The 27,044-nt window shown below is 36.4% G+C and overlaps 2 protein-coding genes across 2 annotated transcripts; one reads left to right on the plus strand and one right to left on the minus strand.

Moving 5' to 3' along the window:
* Positions 1-777: 777 nt before the first annotated feature.
* Positions 778-9,015, plus strand: SELENOP (selenoprotein P). The gene is made up of 5 exons (XM_074855495.1): positions 778-877; positions 2,341-2,544; positions 4,315-4,527; positions 6,199-6,316; positions 7,215-9,015. Exons 2-5 carry the CDS (start codon positions 2,354-2,356, stop codon positions 7,866-7,868), a joined length of 1,176 nt encoding a protein of 391 aa, XP_074711596.1. The 5' UTR covers positions 778-877; positions 2,341-2,353; the 3' UTR covers positions 7,869-9,015.
* On the minus strand, positions 8,939-26,971 carry CCDC152 (coiled-coil domain containing 152). Its single transcript, XM_074855496.1, has 9 exons — positions 26,945-26,971; positions 24,511-24,627; positions 22,390-22,495; positions 14,232-14,300; positions 13,128-13,192; positions 11,545-11,647; positions 10,738-10,865; positions 9,742-9,828; positions 8,939-9,227 (listed from the first exon to the last, which is right to left on the minus strand). The coding sequence occupies exons 2-9, from the start codon at positions 24,595-24,597 to the stop codon at positions 9,105-9,107; spliced, it is 768 nt and encodes a 255-aa protein (XP_074711597.1). The 5' UTR covers positions 24,598-24,627; positions 26,945-26,971; the 3' UTR covers positions 8,939-9,104.
* Positions 26,972-27,044: the final 73 nt, after the last annotated feature.

The following is a 27,044-nucleotide window of genomic DNA, read 5'->3' on the forward strand; positions in this document are numbered from 1 at the left end:
AAGCATTTATTTCTCCATAAACACACATAACATGTACATTGAAGGAAATTAAAATCAAGCAAACTTCTGTCAAAACAAAACGTACTGTGCATAAACAATTCTCTCACTGAGGAAAGAGAGTAAGGAAACAGTTTAAGCTGAGTGTCAGCAGACACCTCAGTTGATGATGATGTTAAGAAAACTTGACTAATACAGAGAGTTAAGTGGCTGTTGCCAGTTGGTAGAGTTTCATGGCTTTCAAATCAGCTGCACTGATTTAAATGGCTGAAGATCTGGGCTCTAACCTTCAAGAGAAGTTGATAAACTGGCAGCTTCTAGAGAAAGCTTTAAAGCCCAGTGATGTAATCAAGAGCAGCTGGGCAAAAGGAGCTCTGTACTGCGTGCGTCCTCAGACAGGGTACATTGTTCTCTAAGGCAAATATCAGATAAAGCATATGAGAGAAAAACCTACTAGCTCAGCATTTTTATAAATAGAGAAGTACCTTCCCCCTCTCACTGTGGTTACCACTGTGTTCAGAAAATAATGACTCTTCGGCCCACCCCCCTCCTCTGACTGTACCACTACCTCCAGCTGACTGGGGTGGCTGACAAACTGCATAACCGGATATTTAAAGTCATTATATTAAAAATACCCTGCCATTCTGCACAATAAATGATTTCCACTGAGAATTACTTTAACAGAGAAATATTTTGACTACTTTTGCGAAAGGGGTTTGCTTTGCTTGCAAGGTCGTTCAGAATAAGCTCCCTGAACTTTGAACCGTATCTGCAAAGTGAGATAAACAAGAGCCATATAAATACCACAGCCCTCTTCCCCATGCTGTTTTCTTCTGCAGCGGAGTTAAGTAGAGCTGCCAAGGAGGGCGGGGAGTAAAGGGTAAGTCTGCTGGTTTTGCTATGAAAGAGCTTCGTAACTTAAGATCTGGCAGAGTGTCTGTTTCTTTGGCTGAAAAGCCTGTCTGTGGAAATTTCCGTTGGAAACCAACTACAAAGTTGAAATGTGAAGGGAAGTATAATTCAGAACATAGCTCTCATCTAGTTCACAGGGTGAGACAGCTGTTGCTGGGTGCTGTATGCCAGTGCTGCAGAAGGCTATAAAGGCACAGAAGGATCTCAAGATGTCGTAGGAGTTTCATGTGTTTATAATGAATATAAAGGTGGGCTGCTTTCCAGATGTGTGGAAAAAGTAAGAAACTGGCCGTGTTGATATCTATTGGAGCACAATTTAATCTTCAAAGTACTGTACCTGAAATGCTTTTGGTAGAACTGCAGGAAAGAAACTTCAGGGACAGATGGATTTCATAAATTATGTTGGCTTTGCAGTAGCTGGCTTTTGTTTTAAAAGATCAATTATTGAAGTGTTGGGTTTTTTTTTTTTAAAGAATATAATAAGATCTATGAAATGTGTGTTACTTATCAGAACTTGGTGTTTCCAAAACATTCTGTGTTTACTGTCACTTTGATGTGAGTGGTGAAATTACACAATTCCACAACGTGGGACATGTTGGGGACCAGTTTTATAATTTTATGTAGTTCTCAATAATGAGTGTTTTCTGAACATACTAAGCCAAAATTATTATGTTAATGGAATAAGAGGAAAAGATAGTTACAGAATTTCTCACATGCTTTGATTTTTATAAACATTAAATGTACTGTGTGGGTAGAAGATTTTGTAAGATCTGAGGAATCCTGAAACTGTTTTCATTTCCTGTTTTTGCAAAATTTGTTCTAGTGCCTGTGTTCTTAAGAGATTTTTTTTCTCAATGGGATCCAAATACTACAGACTGACTTGTAAGAATCTTTAAGTGTGTTTTTTTTTTTTTTTTTTTTTTTAATTTCTGCCAGGTTCTCTAATACTTGCAGTGTACCAAAATACACCGTTGCTGCAAGTACTTTTAAATCAGTGGAATTACTCTGGAATCTGGAGTGAACTGGTCTAGATTCTTACTGGTGTTAACTGGCTCAGCACAATTGATTTCAAAACACAAGAAATGAGGCCGCTTTAAAATCACTGAAGTGTTAAAAGCAGTCAAGAAGAAATTACAAAGAGGAAGGAACAATGTAGACTGATCAGCAGCATTAAAAGAAAATCCAGTTATTCTGAACACTTTTCAGCTGTTTACATACAACAGAAAAAATACTGCCTGTTTATTATAGGAGAACTCCACTTCCAAATGAAGGAAATACGATCAAGCAGTAAACAAAGTAGCTCAAATTTATTCTTACAGGGTTTTTAAAAACTGAATAGAGCCAATATTCTGCTGTGTTTTGTTATGGGATTTCAGAGTCTGAACTTTGTTTAGGCGTTGATCTCATTTTGTTTATTTTCTCTCATTTCAGAGAAAGCCCAGCCATGTGGGCAGGGCTGGGGCTAGTTCTGGCTCTCTGTCTCCTCCCAGGAGGAGGGACAGAGATCCAGAACTGTAAGGAGCCCCCAGAATGGCATATTGGGGAGGAGAACCCAATGCTGAACTCCAGGGGCTCAGTGACGGTGGTGGCTCTCCTCCAAGCTAGCTGATACTTGTGCCTGTTGCAGGCTTCCAGGTAAGCGCAAATCCCTTTCCCAGTTTTTGTTAAAACATGACTGGTCAATTTTTTAATGCCATCTAAGGATAATCCATGTGCCCAACTACAGATGCACTCAGTGAACTCTAGCTTCCTCAACTGCTGCCATCCCAGCTAGTGACCAGGTTAACTCTAGCAGGAGTGTTCTGTGCCAGTGTCGCGGATTTTTCATCTCTTGATTTAGTCCTGAGTGACAGATTGTCTTCTCCAGATTATATTTACAACATAAAAGTATGATCAGCTTGACATTAATGAAACACAAACCACAGGAAAACCCAGCAGAAACAGTTCCTCAAGACTATGCTTCAGTTAGCAACAGATGATTCATGTAGCAAAAATGCTGAAGCCAAGAAATAATCTGACCATAATCTGACATGGCTAGAACACCTGAAACGGACATTTGTAATCACTCATTTCTTACGTAAGATCTGTAGGGGAAAAGGCAGATCAAGACATGTGCTTTTAATATGCTTTCTCAAGCTCTGTTTAGAGGTCCTAGATATATTAAAAAAAAAAAAAAAATCAGAAGATAAGGTAAAGACTGGTCTTTCAAAAAACAGATGAAGCATTCAAGGGAATGATCAGTGTTATATTTTCATACAAGACCTGGGATATTGATGCTTTGGTTACTAGAACCTACTTCTGTGCAAATAATTGGGTATCATGACAGTAACAGCAGCAAGAAAATAATTCTGAGCTGACCCAAAGAGGAGTTGCGTACAGCCCTTATCTTGGATTGATTTAGTGATTGTGAAATAATTTTGGTTTCAAAATTCATGGTACTGGTTTCAGAGCTTGATTTTAGTCACTCTAATAGCATCTTAGTTTCCCCCTCTAGGCTACATAGCTTCATATTATAATAGGCTTTGCAAATTTTTTAAGAACTAGACTTGAAAAAGTGGTGGTAAATCTCTGGCTCCATCAAAGTCAAAAGTGGGCTTTGTGGTTGACTTTCAAGGTAGTTGGGTTTAAGTCTGTATATTTTAGAAAGGTTTTAAAGAATCTTTCAAGTTCTAGACTATTTCCTGAAACTGAAAAAAAATAAAAAAGTTTTCTATAGAAATTCAATAGGAAGGATACAAACAAAAAGAAAAGAAACCTGCATCATACATCAAGAAAGCAGCTTTTTGTACTATAGAGCAAAGAAGGACTTTTGTGATAGGGAAAGATGAATAACTGCCAGACAGGTTGTGCACACATTCTATGGCCATCCCTTTGACCCAGTTGCTGTAACATCCCTTTTCTGGTTGTCATAGAAAACAGCCATGTCAAGATGAGTGGGAAAGCTACTGGCCTTTTACTGTGGGTTTGCTTTCTTGATTATTCATCTTCCTGCTGCATTTATAGTACGCATTCTTTAACCAACTATGTGACCAAAACCTCCGCCTTTAAATAAAGGCATCAGATAAACTAACTGTGTTGGACCACGAAGACTGTGAAAGAACTGAAATAAAAATAACACTGCATTCAGTCTGAAAACAGATGTCTTCTTAGTACTGCATTCTACTTACAAGGGCAGGACCTGTGGCACATTAGCTATTGTAGAGTCTGGTTTGGTGACAGTCTAGTTGATGGTCATGGCAAATGGCAAGGGTGTTTTAATAGTGTTAGACTGTGGCCATTAAAACTGGGAGAAAACAACATTCACTGTAATAAAAGCAAAAATGGAGCATACTAACTTTTGTTGAACGTGGCAAATCTTAGATTCTCTAATGACTTATGATTTGTCTTCTTTACATTCTCCACTAGATTGGAGGACCTGCGAGTAAAGTTAGAGAATGAAGGACTGGTCAACATCTCATATGTGATTGTCAACCATCAGGGAACTTATTCCCAGAGGAAATTTCACCTACTGAAAGAAAGTGTTTCAGACTCTATTACTGTCTACCAGCAAGATGAACAGCAAGCTGATGTCTGGACTACCTTAAATGGGAACAAAGATGACTTTCTCATCTATGACAGGTCTGTGTTTAGAGGGGAACACAGGAAAATATTTGTATGTATTTAGAGTAATGCTTTGTAAATATCTATATTATTTCATTGATTTGCAAATAACCTGGTTACCTCACAACAAAGACATAATCAACTTCTAATTTGCACTAAGTAAAGCACTTGCGTTTATGAGGAAAAGGAAACTACAAAAGAAGTCTGCTTTTGCTTAAGTTAGTTTGGGATAAATACATTTTTCTTTATAATTACTGTGGACCTAGATGAATATAACTGAGTGTAGAATTTGATAGCATGAGTCTGGTCTTGCACTGATTTTATTTTCAGACAACTTCATTACATCCATGTATGTGATAGTAGAAGCAAGTGAGAAAAGCTATCTGAGTTCTCATGAAAACATTTTGACTGAAGTTGTCGAAAATGTCATGTAGCCATACAGAAAAATTAGTCCTTAGGTGAAACTTATGACTTCGGAATAAAATAGCTTTTTGATCATAGGATTCTGGGACATGTATTTTTTGGCAGAATCAGTAATAATGCTTTAGTTGAAATCCTGATTTTTGAGTTCTGATGGAAATTATTCTACAAGTCCTGCACTTCTAACATGTCCATCCTAATTACTATTGTATTACTGTAGTGAACATTCTCACTTTGCACTGAGGCATAATTAAGTTTAATAAAGAATTAGAAAGTTAATTAACTTTTTTTTGGTAATATGATGAAATTGAACGCATTAGCTAAATTAGGCTTGTGGGATGAAACTAGAACTGGAATGATCTTTAGAAAGTGATTGCATGTTACAGCAGCAAATACACCTAAGTATGGAAGGTTTCTGTCGTATGACAGACAAACAGAAGGCTGTATGTAGTCCATGGAGGGACCCCAGAGCTGACACCTGACCCACAGCACTTGAAAGGTTCAACAGTTTTGTGCTGTCAACACATAGGATACACTGTCACTACAAACTGGTTTGGCACTAGTCTGGCCATGATCCATTATGGTTCTAGGAATGTATGTCCTTATTGTGCGTTTATTGGCAATGATGTCTTTGCCTGTTGCTGGTCCTAGACGTGCATTGCGGAGTGGTAGGGAGGAAAGGCTGGAGGACTGTGTGTTGACATTGCAGGTGGGGTACTTAACAAGGTGCCCTTGTGTACAAGTTCCGTATTTACTCCAGTTCCTTTGAACATACCAGTTGTGTAGTCAGGTGCATACCAGAACACTCAAGTACAGACGTGGTGCAAATAGGCACCATAAAAATCCCTTCATGCACTCTAAATCACTAATGCAGATACATGGTGATGCACATTCCAATCAAAATACATGTTATGTTGCATGAAAACATTCTTTGCAATGATGCAACAACCATGTTTGCAAACAGCACTCCTCGTTTGCAAGAGAGGTCTGTAATGAGTGTACCTTTGCTAATCTGAATGCCAATAAACTAGAGGCTTGTGGCAGTATAGTTACTACGTCAGCCAGAAGTCACACTTCACGCTATTGATTGATGCAGTTGAGTGGCAGATACTGGTTTTACCTGTAAACTCATTGGACAGAAACACTCTTCATGGGACTGTACAGTGTGGGTGGATTGATGTGAACACGATAAGGTATGATAAGAAGAGGTATTTAATTTTCGGTATATTTTTATGTATATGTAACCACAAGAGTTCTTTCTCTCCTTAGATGTGGCCGTCTAGTGTATCATCTGGGTCTGCCCTATTCCTTCCTGTCTTTCCAATATGTAGAAGATTCTATTAAGATTGCCTACTGTGAAAACAAGTGTGGAAACTGCTCTTACACGGTATTTTCTTGTTTGATTCTGTATATACTAGGAAAGGAAACTGGATTTGACCGGTACTTAAAAAAAAACTTTCAGTATGATTAATGCAAAAAGACATGATTTAGAATGTACATGTTTAATGTGTATTGACGGAGAGCTTTTAAACATTTTTCAAAGTGAATTAATTATGATTTATAATAGACTGGTTATCTGAATTCCTGCCCTTGATAGAAATGCAAATAATTTTCAGAAATCTAAATGCAATCTGGGAAGCTAATTCTGTTTTTGGAGTTATGTACAACTAGTGACCAATTAGCTACTCTAGTTTTTTGGGGACAGGTAGGTACTTAAACAAATAGTAATTTTTTTTAAAACCTGTGAATCAAATCTGAGCTGGTTTGAGTTACTATTCCTTTTAGTTTACATTTAAACATGGTATATAGTAGTTAATTTTAAAAAAGTCATAATACAAAGTGACAAATTATTGTTACTGTTATAAAAGAAGGGTAGCTTTGTTTTACATATAACTAAAGATAAGAACTACTTCAAGGACTTCAGGAAAAGTACATACATAGTCATGAAGGTTCAATGAGAATAATAATTTTTGATCCCATAATCCAGTTTTCCAGGTAAATGTAGGCCTCAGGCAGGTCAGATGTGGGATCCTAGAAAAATAATATTTTTATTAACAATTATTTGGATTGTAATTCCTAAAAGTTTACATTAAGAGCCCTGTCCAGTTATCAGTGGTGTTGTAAAAGGAGGTTTTTTTTGATAACATTCATATCTTTCTTCAGAAAAGTAGCACAAATAATTTAAAATTGGGTTTCAGGTTCTGCAAAAATGTTAAGATCATTAATATTATACAGCTAGTTTAATTAAATATGTTTTGTATTTAATGCAAGCTTCTGTTTTGCAGAAACCCGATATTGATGGTACATGTGAAAACATCACTAAAAAAGCCGATGAAAAGCTATCAGAGATAGAACCCAAACCAACTGGTCAACACTCACATCACCACAACCTGCACAGACATAGACACAACCACCACCACCACCATCGTGAGGGCAGTCACCGTTCCAAAAACGAGAACCGTCAGGCTCCTTCTGAAACGCAAAGACATCATCCTCACAGTGGTCGGCGTCATAGAGTTTTTGGCCATAACAGACATGATCAGACAGGTAGTCATGAACAGGTAGACCCTGTTCCTCCAGGAGAAAGTGTGGAAATAACACAAGATAAAAAGCTATGAAAAAAGGGGAAAACCGGCTGTAAAAACCAGTTAACTTGAAGTTGGCAGACAGCATCAGACTCAACTTCTAGTAGCTGATGCTGTCATTGTCGACACCTTCTGTTTGAAGAGCTAGGAAATTCTGTCACTTGACAGTGTCGTGGAGCACTTCCAAATTCTTGCAGGTGACATGGGCAGCTGTTAGCAGAGGACATCACTGAATCTTGACAGTGACGTCTGCTCGCTGCTGCCTGACAGTCACCAGCAGCAGGAGCAAGTGAAACTAGTGACACCTGACAGTGACAGGAAAAGGCAAGAAACTGAGCCTGAAAAACAAACTAAGCACCTTAAAAATGCAAGGGAGTCCTACTATCTAAATTTGTGTCATTGCGAGAGTGGCAAAATTAACAGATACTTAATCTTCTTATTACCCCCAATTAAAAAACATACTAAGACAGGTGCGTAGAGTTAAAATACTGCAAAGAAGCAGACTTTTGAGCAGAGCTCTTAGAACTACACAAAACCTGTTAAATACCATCAGTGAAAAGCTTCATAATTTAAAGGAATTTAATTGACACGTAGTTTGTTTTTCAGTTGCACTGGGAAGGTGTCTGCATTCTTGATTACTTTGTCTTTCTTGTTTCTCTTCTAACATTCTGCTTGCATTTGTGAGGACAGGAGCATAAACTATGACCTAGGGGCTCTTGTCTGATGTTTTGCAATCAAGAATAGAAGATAACCAAAAGAGATATTTTAATCATTTTTTATTAAGAAGGTAGAATGTACTCAAAAGCTGTTTGGTTTTTTTCCTAACCTGGGGATACAAATTATGTACAAGAAAAGCTTATTTCTAAGCAATGTGCCAAAATAACTTTTTATCTCAAATGTAAGATAGAAGCAGTAATTGAATTATTTTAAAGTAACAGATTTATATGCTTAACTTTTGTGGCTTAGATATGGTATCAGGGTCCATTAATACATACTACTAGAGCTTGTAAAATCCCACTAAATCAGTAAGACTGTGCCTAAAGTGAGAAGCAATGTTAACAACTCTTCATGCAGAATCAGTATCAAAAAGAGGGAGGGTCAGAACAAATTTAATCTTGGTTTAATGTTTATCTTTGTTTCTAACAGTGCTGAATTTGATAAGTCTGTATTGATTAGTAAGGCAATATATCTCTTACACTTGTATAACTTCTCCCTGTGTAGCTTAGCATTCCTAACCTTTGATTAACGGAGTTGAAGTAAAATTACAGTTGTTCGAAGGCTTCGTGGATGAAGAGAAGAATATTCAAGAAAGGAAAACTGCTTTGAAAGTGTACACCATAATTAATGATGGTTTAATAGGGAAATTATTACTCCTACGAAACCTGAATCTTTTTATGGTGAATACTGATTAGCAAGAAAGTAGCCCTGAATATACACAGAATGCATGCCTCTGAATATCTGACAAGAGCGTTTTCAATAAAAAATATTCTGTATTTCTTCATATCTTGTTTTTACTTTCAGGAGCACAGTTTAAAATAGACTGTTTCCATTTCTCATGTATGTAGTACTGAAATACATCATGTCATTTACTCAAAGTCGCCTCTGTTTCAAGTGCAGGTCTTGGGCTTTAATGAGACGTTGCTCTAAGTTTCTTATGGTGTCTCGAAGAATTTCAATTTCATTGTTTTTCTCCTCCTGGAGATGCTGCAGCTTCTGTAAAAATGCAAGCAAACGCTTCATTGTTAAACATCACATAGAATTATGTAACAATACAGTATGCTGTTACTAATGAGAAATATTCTAATAAGAATATTTTTCTCAGTATTTTGTATCACAAAATTACAAAGATAACTTCACCAGAATCATATTTTTGTGACATCCGAAAGTCTCAAGCCTACAAAAATGATAATGCACATATATAATTTCTGTCACAGTTATTTATGTCAGTTCTCTCTTAAGTTCCCAGGTCAACAATTCTGTACTAAAACCACTTTGCATGTGGTCTTTTGTTGTTGAACCCCAGCTATATCACTATTGGTGCAGAGACATGAAATAAGTTGTCTAGAGGTGGGAGGGATGGGTGGAGGAGTGAGTAAGATGGACCCCTAAACATGAAGCTCCACTGCCCCATCCCCAAAGTTCTATTGCAGAACAGAGTAGAACCCCAGGGAACTGCTGTTTCAAACAGGCTGTAATAGTAGTGTCTGCAGGCGATTAAAATACATACCCTTCGATAGATACTTTGTGGAAAGACAGAAGCATCTGCAAATGATTTTGTTGTTTTATTCTGAACTCTTGCTAATTTAGCATTGAACTGAAATTGGGAAAAGACCAAACATCAAGAACCAACAGGAAAAAAATTATTTTAAATAATACAACTATAATTTTTGCTTTTTTTACATTAGATTTTGTACCTGAGAGTAGTAATTGCAAGCTTTTCTACTATTTCGGCCTAAGACAATGAAGCTACTTAAGTTTATTTTAAAAAGCATGCAATTACAAGCTACGTTTCTTTAAAAAATGCCTTAAAATACTGCAAAAAATAAATGGTACAAATATGATAAACCAAATAAATTTAGGCGAACAAGAGGACTACTAAAAAAAATTTTGAAGGCTCCAAAGCCACATGTCTGCAGGAAGAGAAAATGCAGAGGATGCTAAAAACCTCTGAAACCATCATCCTTCCCTCACATTCCAAGGATAACTCAGCCTGAACCCTTTCACACCTTATTTCTTTTTTGATATGTGAAAGGTTTGAAGTAGTTCCCTAATTGTTTCTGTAAAAAGAGTGGCTTAAAACCAGAGGCATGAAATACGTGTTGAAGTCTGTGACTGGAATCTCCACAGGATTAGACGTCTTCAAGCTCTTGGAAATTTGTAAAGAAATATATCTTCCCAGCATTCAGAAATTAAAAAGAATAAAAATAAGCAGAAACATTAAAAAAAAATTTTATAGCAAAATTTTCAAAATAATTTAATTTAAAACAAGAACACAGCAAACTTCAGTCTCCCTATATGGTAGGCAGAACTTGATTCCTGAGCAGAAGCGATTCAGATACCATTATGGGAGGGAGCACATGCCACTGATATTTGTAAGACAATAGTTTTTAAAGTTTCCTAGATTCTACCACACTACTTTGTTAAGTACTAATTAACATTTTTCACTACACAGTCTCTTCTAAGTTTACCCAATTGATCTTTAACTCGGCTTTGTAATGCATACCTCTATTTGCAGTTTAATTATTTCATTCTGCTTCTCTTCATTTTGAATTTTCAGCTGCCTAGTTAACTCTAATATTTCCAGTTCTCTTTTCTCTCTCTGTTCTCTATACTCCACTTCTTTTACTTCAACTAGTAACACAGAAATACCAAATATGATGATTATAGAAGATGTTTAGATGGAAAAATAACATTATTTCCCAAATATTAAAACTTTCTTGAACAGCAGGTCAGGAAAACAATTTCATTCAAGCAAAAAACATACTTTATATGAAAATCACCCTGTCCCAACCCAGTAAGACAGAGTCTCTTTAAAGAAGCATCATATTTTACAAAGAGTTTGGCTTTTTTCAGCTACATGAATGACCAAAAAATCAAGGATATGCCAGTAATGGAAAAAATTAGAATTGAAATCAGGTTTTTTTCATTGCAGTATTATTTATTTGTGAAAAAAAGTCTTATTCTCCTGAGCATAGCTGGAACGCTTTAACAGCAGTCTATACTTCAAAGCAACTTTCCAGTCAACACTTAACCCAAAATTTTGTTCTTTCAGATTTTTAGGTCCAAGTTCTCAGCGTCTGTTCTACCTCTCTGGGAATTTCTGCTCATCTTGTGTTGCTGTATTATTATCTAATTGCCACTGTCTATTCTCTTGAGCAAAGATAATACTCAGTTAAAGACTGTCCAATTCTGGCTTTCATATGTTTCCACTAAGAAGTAGAACTTGTACTTGTCCTAGATGAAGTATAGCTCCTACAGGTTACAGCATGCTTTACCCAATGCTATAGCATTCAGTATTCAGAGAACTTACATTTTTTTCTTATATCACAGTTCAACTGTGTTATTTCTAACTTGTGGTCTTCCTCTTTGTTTTTAATTTCTATCATAAGTTTCTCAATCTGATCTTTATATTCCTGCAAATGTAAAAAGCTTCATAAAAATCTCAGGGTTTCTGTGCTCTTAGTCTTCTGCAAAGCATAACAATAATGTAAAAATGTACAGTACTCTCTAATTCAGTACTTGTTTTATCCTTGATCTAATAAATACAAAATGCCCAATTACTTCTTACACAATCTGGCTGAAGTCCACAGATGAAAAATGTGACAGATTTCATTGTATTATAGCTATCAGTTAATATAAAATTAGAAATGGTACTTATTAGGAGAACAGGCAAAGGTACAGGTAACACCCCCTTTCCCCAATCTAGGATCTGATACAATGCTGCAGTTAGATTAGGTGACTAGTTTTATGTATTTTTGACTGTAAGATTGTACAACATCATATTTGAGATATGAATTTTGTTAATATTGCTTATACCAAGGATTCCACGACTTCATACAGTAGAAACGTCAGTGATATCAGCAGTAGTGATGCTGGTGGCACTGATACTCAAGTTTGAGTTTGAGCACACCTATTGTAAGTTTGGTTCAATACCTACGCCAGAATTACCAAGGAATTGGCTGTAGCTGCCAATGCAGAGGTTCTTCCTCCAAAGCTCTTGTCAGAGCCACCTTGGTAGGTGGCCACTCACCAGAGTAATGCTCGGAGGCACTCACAAAGGCGCTTACTGATTGGTGGTAATAGTAGATAGTCAAGTAAGTGTCTTCAGAACAACACTAGGATGTTCCACCATGCCCACACATGTGTGTAATGTATAGAATCATAGTTTTCTCATGTCTTGAAGAAGGCATTACTTATTGTCAAACTGTCAAGATAACAGCTCTATTGGTATAAAAATTTAATTTTAACTCGTAGTACAAACACAGGCAAAGAAAATCAGCAGTGAGATTCCTGATCCTATCCAGGTAACAAACAGATCAGCAATCTTAGCACAGAGAACTAACACGACTTGTGACTAGCCCTTCTGGTGTTACCTCCTTTCCCAAAATGAGTGGCATAGATAAAAAGTAGAGAGATGGTAAATGGAATTTATTATGAGACACAGATAAAAAGTAGAGACCTATTATCTTCGTAGCATTTACTCCCAAAGAAACTATAGACAAAATTCAGACAGTTCTTGATTCTCTGGCAGTACAGCAGGCTTCATGAATATCAAAACCTTATTTCCACACAAAAATATATTTCAATGCAAAGGATTAGATTTTAGAATGCAACGTTGAATTTAAAGCTAAATACAGCTAAAAAAAAAAGAACTGCATCTTAGATTGAGGTAGAGTTCTCAGCACTTAGTTTTCACCTCTCAGACTCTCTGAGACATTCTCATATTGATACTGTCATGAGAACAACACTGGTCTTTTTCCACATGACAAACGTTAGGAAAAGTACAACAATAACAGTATCGGTAGCAGACCCAAGAATATGAAGATATATGAACTGCTACAATAGAGATAAAATATTATTCCTCTACCTAAAGAATGATCATTTGTGATGTACCTGTTCACGAGTCTTTAATTTCTCTTCCAAGATGTGAATGGTATCCTTCAGTCTATCATTTTCATCTACATAAATAAAAAAACTATATGATACACTAAAAAGTACATTTTGACAGTATTATTAAGGAAATTACTTTCATTTTTTGACTTGTCTGAACTTTAGGAAACTTTTTTGTAGACGTGATAATCATAATTAACAGAGCTATATAATCTCAGTCTCCATTTTTTTAACAAGAAAATTCACAGTTTAATCATAATATTTGTCTGATATTATTACTTTGAACTGTCTTTAGCCTTCTGATAACTGAAACATTCAAGAAAATCAGGATGCGAAGTTCTCTGGCTCAGAAAATAAAAGATTATTATAATGGCTACAACAGCTTCAAATTGGAAGATGCAACTTTTTAAGTACTTGTTTCCCAAAAGCTGGAAAGTAGTATCTCAAAAACAGAATTTAGAAAAAGCTGATAATGCTTCTTTTTATTATTAGAAGTCACTTTGAGTTTTAAAAGCAGCCCTATACTTCCCATTTTTTAGAAGTTTATTAATGTTTATGCATATACACCTTAAACACACAATGGGTAGAAAATTAACTACATGATGTACAGCTATACTGTGGTATAACTATATAGCAAATATTTACATATTTTAAAATACCAATGAGTAATTGTCAAGTATTTATGGATAACAGCTACATTTTAATAGCATTACACTGAGGATTAAGACTCTTTAGTTTAATAAAGTGATAAAAAATATGCATAAACACTTTAATAGACTACAGTTCAACAACTGAATGACACTTTCTCAATTTTTGTAAAATTGTCTGTGCTATGTTGAAATAAATTTAAAGCCGAGCTATTGATTAAAAAACCTCACTGAGACAGGACTTCTTTTACATGTGGATTCCAAGTAGGATAATAGGAATAGGCATTCATTAAGCATATAGAGCACCAAAATCTGCACAAGATTGATTTTAAATATTTTTTTTATGTTTTGCTGCCAGTGAGTTTCTCTCTCTGAAAAAAACAGTAAATATAAACAAAAAAATTAAATGCCTGCTCATTCTAAATTACAGTACAATATACAAGAACATTTTTGCTTTTACCTTTCACATTACAGTGGTTTTCAATGGTTTGTGTTAGGCCCTTTATCACATTCTGTAGAGTAGTACATTCTAAAAGAAATGAAAAACCCAGTATTTTTTAATAATTTCTTCACAATTTTAATGTTTTATGAACTTTTCTCAAATATTTTATAAGAATATTGATTAAATATTAATCTAAGTATTTTTATTGACTATAGAAATAAATTATTATTGCATGATTACTGATTAATTTTAGCTTTTAGTTTGACAATATATTAAAACGAATTTTATCAAGCAATACAAAGAATTTCATAAAACTATTACATTCTTGTTTCTAGCCAGAAAACAAGGATGTTATTTTTTTCTAGGCAATAATAGACATTTCCCATATCAGCATTCGAGCAATTTGGTGTAATTAATGAAACTCAGGCTTACTTTCCTGACAGCATTTTTGACAAGATTCTTTTTAACAAGACCAACACTATTTCTCATTGCAGTTTCTCACGCCATTTTAAGTGCATATTAACATTCATCTTGTGGCTCAACATAAACTTGGAGACATTCAGAATATGCTACTATATCCCCATTACCTCATTTTAAACAAAATAATAATGTGTGTGTATGTATATACATGCAACTTGTGATTTATCAGTTTACATATTTGTATTTCATAATTTTATTTTTAATATTTGAACACCATATAGACTGCCTGTAATATAACATTAGTTTTTCATTAAAACTATTACCCTTATGCTCCTTGTAACCTTAACAGTAAAGTTACAAAACATCCAACGACTGGGAAGACTTGGGGACACTAAAACTGAGGTTGCTTACTCTTAAAGCCTTTCTTTCTGTTTCCAGAGTACCACTGCATTTCTTAAGTGGCTTTTAATTTCCAGTTACTCATCTCGTAAGACCAAAGCTCTGTTGAAAATTGTAGATTGTATAATTAGAGACTACATTACAAGTAATGGAGTCAGGAAGATGAATTAAGATCCCAGCTCAGAGATTCCGTTTTCCATTCAATCTTTTTGATCTGTAGTCTGTTCCTCCATCAAGTCCACTTTTCATGCAGCCGAGTACGTTAGCCAGCTGTATTCCCCCATTCCATGCTTCCAAAAGAACAGCAGAGGGTGCACGAACAGCACAGAAGCATTGCCTGCCCTCAGTTCCTGTCTGGATCAAAAGCATTTGTCGAAAAATCCTATTCAAAGTCGGAAGCACTAGGTTAGCATGCCCATTTGTACCAACTAGTTCTACTACAAATTTTCTCCCATTTGAAAATGTATGGAAACAAACCCAAATGCTTGTAATTCATGCACAAATTTGAAAGGCATCTATGCACCTCAGTAAACAATAGGACAGCAGTTAAGTCTTACAATGAATCACAGTTATTTGGGTGCAAGCCACTCTTTTGTCCAGTCCCAAGAATATCTGCTTATCTTTCTTATCTTTCAAGGATGTATGTTGGCAAATCCCTTATGTAATTACAGTTGTGACTGGAAAAAAGTTACTGGGAACCCACAAGCTTTGCTTGCCTACATTAAGGAAGAAAAAGCAAAATTTTGCTAAATGGTTGCAGCTTTGTGGATCACTGGCATAGCATCTACTATGGATTCTGTGTGGTTCCTTCCCTGTAAAGAATGCTGCCTACATGCAGAAAGACTGAACAGCCTAAGCGCTCTTTTTCTGTGTTTAGTATCCATAATTTCATGCAGTTTTTTCCATCTGCATTTATAATTGAGGCTATTGGCTTTTTTAATAGGGCAATTACATCAACCGCTTTTTCCTTTATTACCTTTGAAACACTAAGTCAACAAACACGCAATCCAGAAGATGCTAAATAGAGCCACCTTAAGTGTTCCATATACAATAATGTGATTGCTTTCTTTTTAAAAACTACAGTAGATTTTAGTTCAGAATTCTAGCCTGCACCACAAGAGTCCATCTAGTAACCATAGAAAAGGTTTAGAAAACAAGAATGACAGACTTGCATCTGTCTTAAGTGGATCTGCAATGATTTACACTAAACAAACTGTGGTCCTGAATCTCACCTTTGTTTGGCAAAAAACTTACCAAAACAAAACAGAGTTAATTTATGATCTTTCAGCACATGTATACACTTGCTCAGTTGCTCATCTTTTCGCATCTTATCTTTGGTTCAAGTGTTTCACTCTCCTCTCTCCCTTGAGTTCTAGACGTTTTCTTTCTTCCTTTGCATTTCCTTCAGAATTGCCAGCCTTCTTTTACCTTAAACAGTTCTACAGAGAGAATTCTTGCAATAAAGGATATCAAGGAGTCCTCAGGTTCTCACTTGTTGGATTTCTTGGAGTGCAAAATGCTATTCCTATTTCTATTTTTCATACTAACAAAGAGTTTTTCAGCCAGGATAAAAGTCCATTTCCTCCAACCCACCACAACTAGTAGCCACAAATCCTTCAGTATAGGTGGAACAACAGCTTTTCCTTCCATAGTGCTCTTTCTCTCTGCTCCTCTGCTGTAAGCAGCATGTTTATTTGGAATCATATGTGAACCATTCACCAGGATGTGGGCTCTCATTTTCCTTGGCTGTTCTGTGGATTGTTTTGTGGTCTACTGATAAGCCTTACATTCTAAATTCGAGTTGTTTACCTATCCTGTAAACTCATTTGCTTTTGTGTTAAATTTTGAGAACGCTGTTCAACTTGAGAATGTATGTACATTAGGACTGCGTGTTGACACTGTTCATCAAGAAATCGATGCACTGTCCAAATCCAGAAATTTCAGTTGCCTTTGGACCAACTCCTCAAATGAGACTTTCAGGAAATGTGGCTGAGCTGGGTTCTAGGAAACATCTTGTCACCAAAACGGGATAAAGGAAACTATCAACACAATTGCGATGTAGATAAGCAGACACCCCTTTATTAACTGCTGGGTGCTAGGGGAGTCATCTCACCAACAACGCACACCTAACTCGTGTAGCATGCTGATTATATAGGATACAATAATACATATTAATCAAGTTCTCATACATAAACATGCTAATTCCCGTAACTCATTTTCTTATTCCCATCTCCTTCCGGTCATGCACACTTGAGTCCTGAAATGAGTGCTTTTGCGACCACCACGGACTACTGACTCAAAAGAAAGACCCCCCAATGTCCTTGACTCAAGGACTTTGGCTCTCATTCCAATTTTAACTCGCTTCGATGCCCTTTCACAATACAACTTTTAAAACACCTGGTCTACAGGGCAATAAATCATCCCTACCGAACAGTCTAACAATGGTACCTCGTCCAGCAGCGTAACTGGTTGTATGGTTACTTTAAACTAAATATAACATCTCTATGACTACTTAAAACATTACGCCACTATCTTTTATAAAAAATGATATTTCTGTGAGATTCCACTTAATTGATTAGTCCTAATCATTCCTTATCAAAATCACCAAAAATCATCACTCAAATTAATAACAAATCAGTAACAATCAGTAACAATCTTGGGACATAAGGCTAGGAGAAATCTTTTTTTCCAAGTCACAGTTGGCAATATCAGCATATAAAAGCCATTCGCACAACTAGAGTCTGTTAGGATAACTTGCCAGAGTAAGAATGGACATATGAATGCTACATTTGGTCCCTTGCATCTTCTCCAGTTCTGCACAGGATCCCTCTATAATCTCGTCAATAACAAAGAGTGTTTTTTAACAGTTCTTTGGCTTTCAAAAGGGTTTACAAAGAATTAAAGTACTAGACACCACACTTTTAGTGCTCTGATTCTGAATACACAGTATGATATTACCCCTTCTGAAGGGTGAATGTGATAAAGATGCAAAGACCATTTCTATCCATTTCAAAAAGAAAAAGCAAAATGCTTTAGAAACATTATATACTTACTATAATTTATAATCACCATGCCAACCATAATGTCCTTTTGAATACTTTTAATGTTACAGTCAGTGCTGATCTCTAGTAACCTGGTAACTGTTTACCTGAAGGTTCCTCTGACAGCATTTGCTGCAGATTATGGCAATCTGCTGCCCAAAATGTTTGTGAAACTCGGTTTTCTGACCACCATTAATGAATACAGTTCAAAAACATAAATTTAGAAGCACTTCATGCCATGATACTTGGAAGTGTTTACCTTATTGGCAAGCACATTAACCTAACAGAACATCCATGATAACTGCCTTAGTCTCTAAATACATTCTATCCCTTTGGCATCTCTTTTACTTTCTCATCAATTAGCTTTCAGAACCACCCCTTGGAAGTCCCACGTTGTTCCAAGTTTCTGCTTTTCACTTTTTTTTGTTATTGCTACTAACAGTCTGCAATCTCTCTTACTGACCAGAATCCCTGTCTTCAAAAATTCTGCCTCTTATCTATATCCATACTGATTTGTACAACTACTAGAAGTTCAATATTATTATTTGTTTTCTCCTGACTGTCCCTGCTGCTAAAACTTTAGTTCGTATTTCATGCTGATTGCTCTGGTATTTTTACATGGATTTCTGCCATTTACATTTTTTTCCCATCATGTGTTTCAAAACAGCTCCAGAGGTCCTTCTCCTCAGTTATATCAGCATAACTATCTCCTCAAATCATTTCACTCTTATCTCATCGAAGTGAGGCAGTACTATTTACAAAACTCAAATCTCTCTTCTGACTTTCATCTGTTTTCAGTCCATTCTACTTCCACAGTCCTTGTTGCAGTCATCCCAGCTGCTCTGATTCTCTGAGCTGTCTCTTCCACTTTCTCTGCTATATTTTATCCCTTAGGTTTTATGGTAAGAATAATTTCTTCTTTTTGTCCACCTTTCCCCTTTTCAAATCTATTTTGTATAAACCCCCTCCTCTCTGTTTTTGTCAATAATGAGGCCTCTTGATCTGTTTCTGAATGACTGTCCTGCATTGTCTTTTGTGCTTATTAGAGAAACAAATGTCTCTGAAGTTCTATCCAGTTCACTATCCCACTTCACAGCACCCAGTAGAATATGCTTCAGGAAAGAGGAAGAAAAACTGGATAAACACTATCCTTCATATATCCTCTCAGCTTCCAAAACACAAAAATAAAGGAGACCTGAGTGACAGGTACTGTCTTTTGTGTTTAACAAATTTGTTAAGTTTTGTTACATCAATTTTTCTAACCTTTTTGGACTAATCTATAATTCTGTTATCCGCAAGCTTCTGTGGAATTGATTTAACAACTTTACTTTGTAATGTATGGAAAAGTTCCTCCTCTTGTTTGTTTTAAATCAGTCAACAAGTTTGATTTCCATCTAGTTCTCTTACAACATTAAACAGTAAATATTAATTCCCTAGTCACTTTCTCTATGCCATTCATAATTTTACAGCTGTGAGTCACGTCAGCTCTATTCTTTCTCTTCAGGCTGAAAAGTTTCCAGCCAGCTTAAGTCTTTCTTCAGATGTTCCAAAATTGTGACAAAACCTGTGAGGGCCCCAAGGGCATTCTCCCCCACCCACCTCCTGAGTGTTTGGCTGAGCTCAAGGCCAACTTATTGTACAGCTGGTGACCTTGAAAAAAGCTGTTTGAAGAAATGGCTCCCTCTCCTTTCCTTGGGAGGTTCTTTTAAGCTCAGGCTTTTGCCTTTGGCCTACCTTGAGCTACGCTGCAGCTGTGTTGCAGCCACATATCATGTAGATCTAGACCCTGGTCATGACCTTAGGGAGTGACTTCCTGGCTTGATTTCAGACCTGCCTCATCACTAGGGACCTGCTAGTGATCACTAGACTATGTCTGGCCCTTGTTACCATTTCTGAACCTGATCCTGACTCAGCCTCCTGTCTTGACCTTGGATGTGTTCCATCACTACATACTTGTTTGGTAATCTGGACTTTCGGCTGACCCTGGCAGCCCTCACTGGGACAGTGGGAGTGAGTCTCGGCTGGTGGAGCCCCTACCTCTGTGGGCCTTGTTACATGATTGGTTCCTGATTCCCTGTCCCTTGCTCCTCCCTAACAATACCAGACCTTGCCACCTTCTCTGTTATCTTTTCTAGCTCTGGACTGTCCATTTTGAAATGTGGGGACCATAACATTACATGAAAATCACAGACTTTACAGGGACATGATGTTTGTTTCTCTATTTCTTCCATAATCATGCCTATCACTGTGTTTGCTTCTTTGACCACTGATATTTTCAGAGAACTGTCCAGATGGACACCAAGATCTCTTTCCTGAGAAGTAGCCTACTAGGGCCAACCACTGTTTATATATAAAACGCACTGCTACTGGTTTTCATCTCCCCTTTTTATCACTTGTCATCCTGTATCATGAGATTCTTGGTATAACTGAATAGATTAGCATCATTAGCAAACTTCACTCACTCAATAGCTTTTCCAATTCTTTTCTAATTATACTAAATTATTTAAGTCCCGGTGAAGACCTAAGAGAAAGTGAGTGGCAATCTCACTCCAGCATGAGTTTATTCCTACTCTGTTTCATAACTTTTAGCAAGTTGGCTTGTCAGAGACTAAAGTTCTACAGAAAGATGCACCTTTCAGCAACTCTACAAACTACAGAATAAGCAACCACAAATATATGCTAAGTTCAAGATATTATTTCTCTTTTCAAATATGCATCTGAAAAGATATACTTCTAGAATAAAAAAAATATTAATTTAATAGTTTTCTCTTTAATTCCTCCTCTATTTGGCAAACATTTTATTATGATGTAGAGGCTTATAATTCCCACCTATAAAATAGTAAATGCCATTTCATTGGTTATCTTCCATTGAACAGTTAGAATCCTCTTAACTATTATTACCATTCATAACTATTTAGCACCATAATGACATCTGCTATACAAAGTAAAAGAAATATGACCAAAAGTGATCACATTAAAGCTGTCAGTAACACAAGTACAGCTTATGGAATAAACTTACAACAGTGATATCAGCTTAACTGAACTCAACCTTGAAGGATTATATGCCATTCCTTACACTTTATGACCAAATTGGATATGTCACTGAGATAAAATCTTGACTGTGACGTTATAAACACAAAATGGGCTATCATATTATTTAATCTGACCTCTTTAGAGATTAAATCTCTCACAGATAAAAAGAATAATTACTTTGGACCGCTTTTCAGTCTTCTAGAAATTAAACAAATGCCTAGGCAGAACAAGACACAGATTCCAGCAATACCCAAGGTCCTTACAGAATTAATTTAAGTGAGCAAAATTCAAAAAGGAACACTAAAACTTCAACATACGAGACAGCATGTTACAGGGAAAAGATATTCCAACCCTCAAACAGTGCTATCAGGTTGTCCCTAAACAAACCAAATCACACAAGCAGCTAAGAAATATAATTCTTTATGCTATCTTGGAGCACCAGCCCACCGGTCTGACATGCCATCTCCAATTACAGGCAAGCTTTGACATTTCAGGAGGCAGCAAAATACGCATTCAAGAATGCATGTGGCTCATTTTTCATTGGACAAAATGTTTCTGGTGACCAGGTGAAACATAACATTTGTCACACTGATACCAGTGGAACAGCTCCGCTGGAGGCATGATAGTGTCAGTGCTGACCTTACTTTTCCCAAATGTTCACCCTGTTGTTCTACACAGGCATCTTGAGCTCCTTATAGATTAACATAAGTCACAGGCTAGCACTTCAAGTAAAACTACTAATGTTAGTTTGCCTAAAAAGGCTGGCTTTGTAAACTGTGGCAGTTCACTAGAAGCTCAAGAGGCCTGTATGGATGGGAAAGGTAAACGTTTGGGCACAATAACATCATCAGGTGTACCAAGCTCATCTGATCCTCTCCCTCTTTCCCTGTCAACACATTGTTTCCCTGGGGAAAGGAGATAACACAATCAAAAGAAAAAAGATGAAGAGGAAAAAGTGAAAGAAAATACAAAAGGAAGGTTTTTATTTCATAGATACTACATGCACTCAAAAATCTCTTAAAATGATGGATATTAACATCAACTGGAAAATAGTTATTTTCACCCAGCTCTGAAGATATGTTTGTGGATTAAAGTTATCTGGTTTATGCAAATGAGATGGATTCCATTACATGACCCCAGATTAAGCATTACTGCTTTTCACACAGTATCTTAGATCCTTGCTATTTTATTTTTGTATTTTATATGACTGAAAATAATGGAAGTATTTCTCAGAATTTCCTGAATATATGCACAAACCATATCGCTTTTAAAAAATAACTTACCTTCTTTTACTGATTCGTCCTTTGATTGGCTTAATGTTAACAACCTGTTACATTTTTCCAGTCGAAGAACCAGCAGGTTATTTATTTCATTAATTTCTGATATTTTCTAGAAAATTGGAAAAAGACTAAAGTTATATTAATACCTTTTGATTTAAGTTTTCAATCTTGAGTTTTAAATTAGTACAAAATTTTAAAATTTCACAACACTGCAAACCTGTATTATTTGCCATTCTGGAAATCCTGTTACAGAGAAGAATGATGCTAGACTTGAGAGTCTGTGCTATGGCTAGTTTACCCTGCAGAACTAAGAATGCTGACTTACATCACTAGGTATAAACTGGTTTCTTCTCAATTCTGTAGTCCTCACTCTGGATTGATCCTCAGCAAGGTTCTTCCTACTGCTTTGCATATGAGGCTGTCAATGCCTTTGCTAAGCACCAACATGAGTAATGGGTGTGAATAGGTGTCATGGACTGGAAGCCCAGACAGTTGCAATGGTTCTGTGATCCCCTTGGGTGAAACGACACCGAATGATCCGCTAAAATGTGTCACTTGAGGTAGAGAACAATTTAAACTTGGAAAAGGTTAATAAGCAATGTGGTCTCTTATAAATCTAATAAGGGAAGGGAAGGAAAGGGAAAGGGGAAAGGGGAAAGGGGAAAGGGGAAAGGGGAAAGGGGAGAGGGGAAAGGGGAAAGGGGAGAGGGGAGAGGGGAGAGGGGAGAGGGGAGAGGGGAAAGGGGAAAGGGGAGAGGGGAAAGGGGAGAGGGGAAAGGGGAGAGGGGAAAGGGGAGAGGGGAAAGGGGAAAGGGGAAAGGGGAAATGGGAAGAGGAAGGGGAAGGGAAAAAGGAAAAGGAAAAGGAAAAGGAAAAGGAAAAGGAGATAAAGAGTCAACAAAATCTGGATCACCACCCCTGGATCCAGCATTGTCTCAGGTCCGGTAATCTTGGGTGGTGGGTGCACACACAGCAAAGTTTCTGTCCCCTTTTGAGTTCATCTTATCAGTTGATTAGCATACTAGACGAGGAGGGGCAGGTATTGCACAAACTCATTTCCATGAGAGATGAGGGAAAAGGTGGAGCATGGGTTCTGATTGAGTTGGTGGTCGTATTCGCCCTGCCCAGCTTTGGTTTTTCCTCTGTTCCCAGAGATTTTTGCTGACTTCATGCTTCTTATTGGTCATCCCAGAGGTGATCACCTCTTATCAGTTCTTGTTACCACTTCTTGTTACATGGCGAAGGTGTGAAATCATTAGCAAGGCAAGCATGGTGTCTGGCTTGTACAGTAGGGCCACAAAGTATCCAGTTTAGGGGTACTTGTGCTTGAGGGGAAACACCTGATTTTATTCAGCCCAATTTCTCCCTTTGAGGCTTATCCAAGGAGTTTGTCAATGCAACTGCAAGGCAGTGGGGGGTGCATCCTTCGATACACTCCCGCTACCTTGGGTGACATTCCTTAGACTAATCCAAAGGCCACAGCTTGTCCTTGAGGTTTGCTGTGTTGAATGTTTGAGGAATTTCTTCTTTCAGTTCCTTACAATAGGAATTGGTATAATATGTTTTTTCCATGAGAAATGCTAAATTTATTTAAGAAGCCCCTTTTATATTATGTCTAGTATGGATTTACTGATCAGGAAATCACCAGAGAGCTGGCCAACGTGGGTCTGACAAGAAATACAGTACTCATTTTCCTCAGTGGATCAATCTCTTAAGAACTGGCATATCCATAAAATAAAGAGAGCTCAATGCATATGGAATATGAGAACAGATGCTCCTGCTATGGCAATGACATTTTTCTAGAACAAGGAACAATTTCTGAATGGCTAGTCCAGCAAAACTGTGTAATACTGTTATCACCAATAGCAGCTTCTGATACAAACAGACACTCCCACATTTTTCCTGAGAAGCCAAAATTGGCCTCTGCACCATTAAAATTCTAGCACTGAAACAAAGGCTTCTCAGACTCCACAAAAGTTACTCATATTAGTCTAAGATACAGTCAATACAAACACTTTTCAAAGTTGGTATTATAAGGCATATTAATAAGCTTAAAAAGCTTATTAAAATGTCACAAAATATTTATAGATAGTAGTCTCAACATTATTTACCTTCTTCACTTACCTTTTCTATCTCTGAGAAGTTATCTAAAAGTTTATCGAGGTTCACCACACTGATTTTCTTCATAGTTTCTTCATGGCTGTGATTCATTTATTTCTGGACCATATAATCAGGCAATCACTGTATATATAAAAAATAGGTCTATGAATTCATATATTTCTCATTCATACTATGTCAAAAGATTTCATATGCACAAATGTAAGCAGAACAAAGAATACTTTTTTTAAAATTAAAACTATTTTTGTACGTGAAACTAAACTTCAACCAACCTAACATCTTGCATTTCTAGGAAACACAATGAGTGTCAGAGAGCCCAAGGAAAATGTATCAAACTGTTAGATAATATGGTTGAATTTGGAAATTTTTGTTGCAATTAAGTAAACCTGAATCCACTTTCATAGACACAATGATGCAATTTTATCTAAATACACTAGCAGTCTGCATATAGGATGTTTTTGAAAGATATGACCAATTTGTCTTTAGATATGCTGCTAAAACAGATTGGCCATCCTGTCCTCATTTTAAAGAGTAGGAAATTCAATCAATTGAAATTATTACTTATTCTCTGCTGTGCGTGTGTGTATTTTAGAGGCAACAGATGAAATTTTGTTGTTTAACTTAAAAAGTGTTACTTAAGTAAATGTGATTTTAGCAGGCATACGTTAATGCAGGATCTACACCTTTTACCTGTGTAGATGCTCTAATACTTATCTACTCAGGCTTCAAGTTACTTACACATTTTCTTATAAAAAAATTGCCTTAACATTAGTGATGAGACACTGCAGCACTTAAACCATATGAGCAAAAAGACAGTATTTGGAAAAGCCCCCATATAATTCCAGATTATTAACACAATTCCTAATTTTTAGGAGAAACTCTACCTAGAGAATCTTCAACATACATTTGCAAGATGGAACTGAAAGACACTATGAATGTTTCTAAAAATACTGAAACTATCTCTGAACATCAGGCTCCATGGAACAAAAATTCCAATACCGGATAAACCATGTATTCCAGACAAAAGCATAATTTCTATGTGGTAATGTATGAACTGTCTTTTCACAAATAACAAAAAATTACAATGAGAGAGATGAACCAGAAGTTAGAATGTGTGCACTACCCAGAAACTGAATGGGCTTCCAGACAGAAATACTTACAGTAAAGTTAGGTGGAAATACGTATGTAAATGAACAACTACTAAGCTGGAACCAAAATGACATAACTGAATTATTTTCTCAGTCATTCAATATTTACAAGTCTTTATGTGCATGTAACTTCTTACCAAAGCAGTAAGATAAAGATATTAGTTCTCTGTGTTTAATACTAATTTTTCTCTTGTATCCACTGTTTCCTCAGAGGGAGTAAAATTCATTCATTAGCTAAGTCTAATTAACTTTTTTTAAATCAACAGTTTTTAAGTATATATGTAACATTAAAGAACTGATGCTTCTAAGTTAGTGATTTTTTACTAATTTAGCAATCTTAATGACCTCTGTTGTTACAATGCAATTATTTGTTATAATTGAGTTTAAAATACTTAATACATTCAATTTTGTAAAACAACTACATATATTAATATTCTATTAGTTGGTAATCGAAACACACATTGTGAATGCCAAGCCCTGATCTTTCCAGTCCTTAAGATGGGCAGCATCCTATCTGTTTGTCAATCACCGTTTCTTTTCATCCTACTTTTAAAACTGTGTTTTACCCTCTAAATTTTGACTAAGGATGGGAGTTTGGGGAGCTGCCATGTTGTGTGCTGTTGTTTGTTTCCTTATTCCATGGCATCACTTGTTTTCTCAGAAGGCCGGATGTGCTCAGCACTTGGCAGCATTAGGCAGCAGTGCCACTGGGAATAAAACTCCTGCTGAACTGCAACAGTAAATTGAGAATAGTATGTTGTATTATTAATGTTGGATTTTTCCAGCAGGAAAACTCATCAGTTTTATTTTTGTGTATATCATTATATGTGTTATGTCTTCCAAAGGCTTTTTTGTTAAGCCTCCCACCTATTTTGAACTATATTTATTTCACTAGGGGGAAAATTAAAGATTTAAAATGTATTTTTGACTGTCATAAAACTGACACCTTTGTTTAGTCTCTTTTTAACACCTTACCATTCATGCGCTCTCAGTATCCTTTTTAAAGTATTGTAGCTGATGATCTGATTTTGGAATTTAAGGTTTTATTTTTGGTTCATGTAATAGTGAAACCTGTATTTATAACCAAAATGAGTAGATATTAATTTTTAACTACATATCTCAATTGAATATAATAATTATTCAATAATAGGCATTTCAAATAGCCATCATTATTCTGAATGCCACTCTTAAGATAGGGACCTGACATTTGCACTGACTATAACCTTGCTTTAACCACTCACTCTTTGAAGACCCTGAGCACATTTAAAACATGATTTGCAGACCAAATTTACCACCACCCAAGTGGCACCCACAAGTGGGGTGAATCCCCTTCCTTCCTCCAATTTCACAGACAACCGCCACTGGACAGAGGCACCAGCTGCACCACTGCAA

This window comes from Strix uralensis, chromosome Z, assembly GCF_047716275.1.
Source record: "Strix uralensis isolate ZFMK-TIS-50842 chromosome Z, bStrUra1, whole genome shotgun sequence".
Lineage (NCBI taxonomy): Eukaryota > Metazoa > Chordata > Aves > Strigiformes > Strigidae > Strix > Strix uralensis.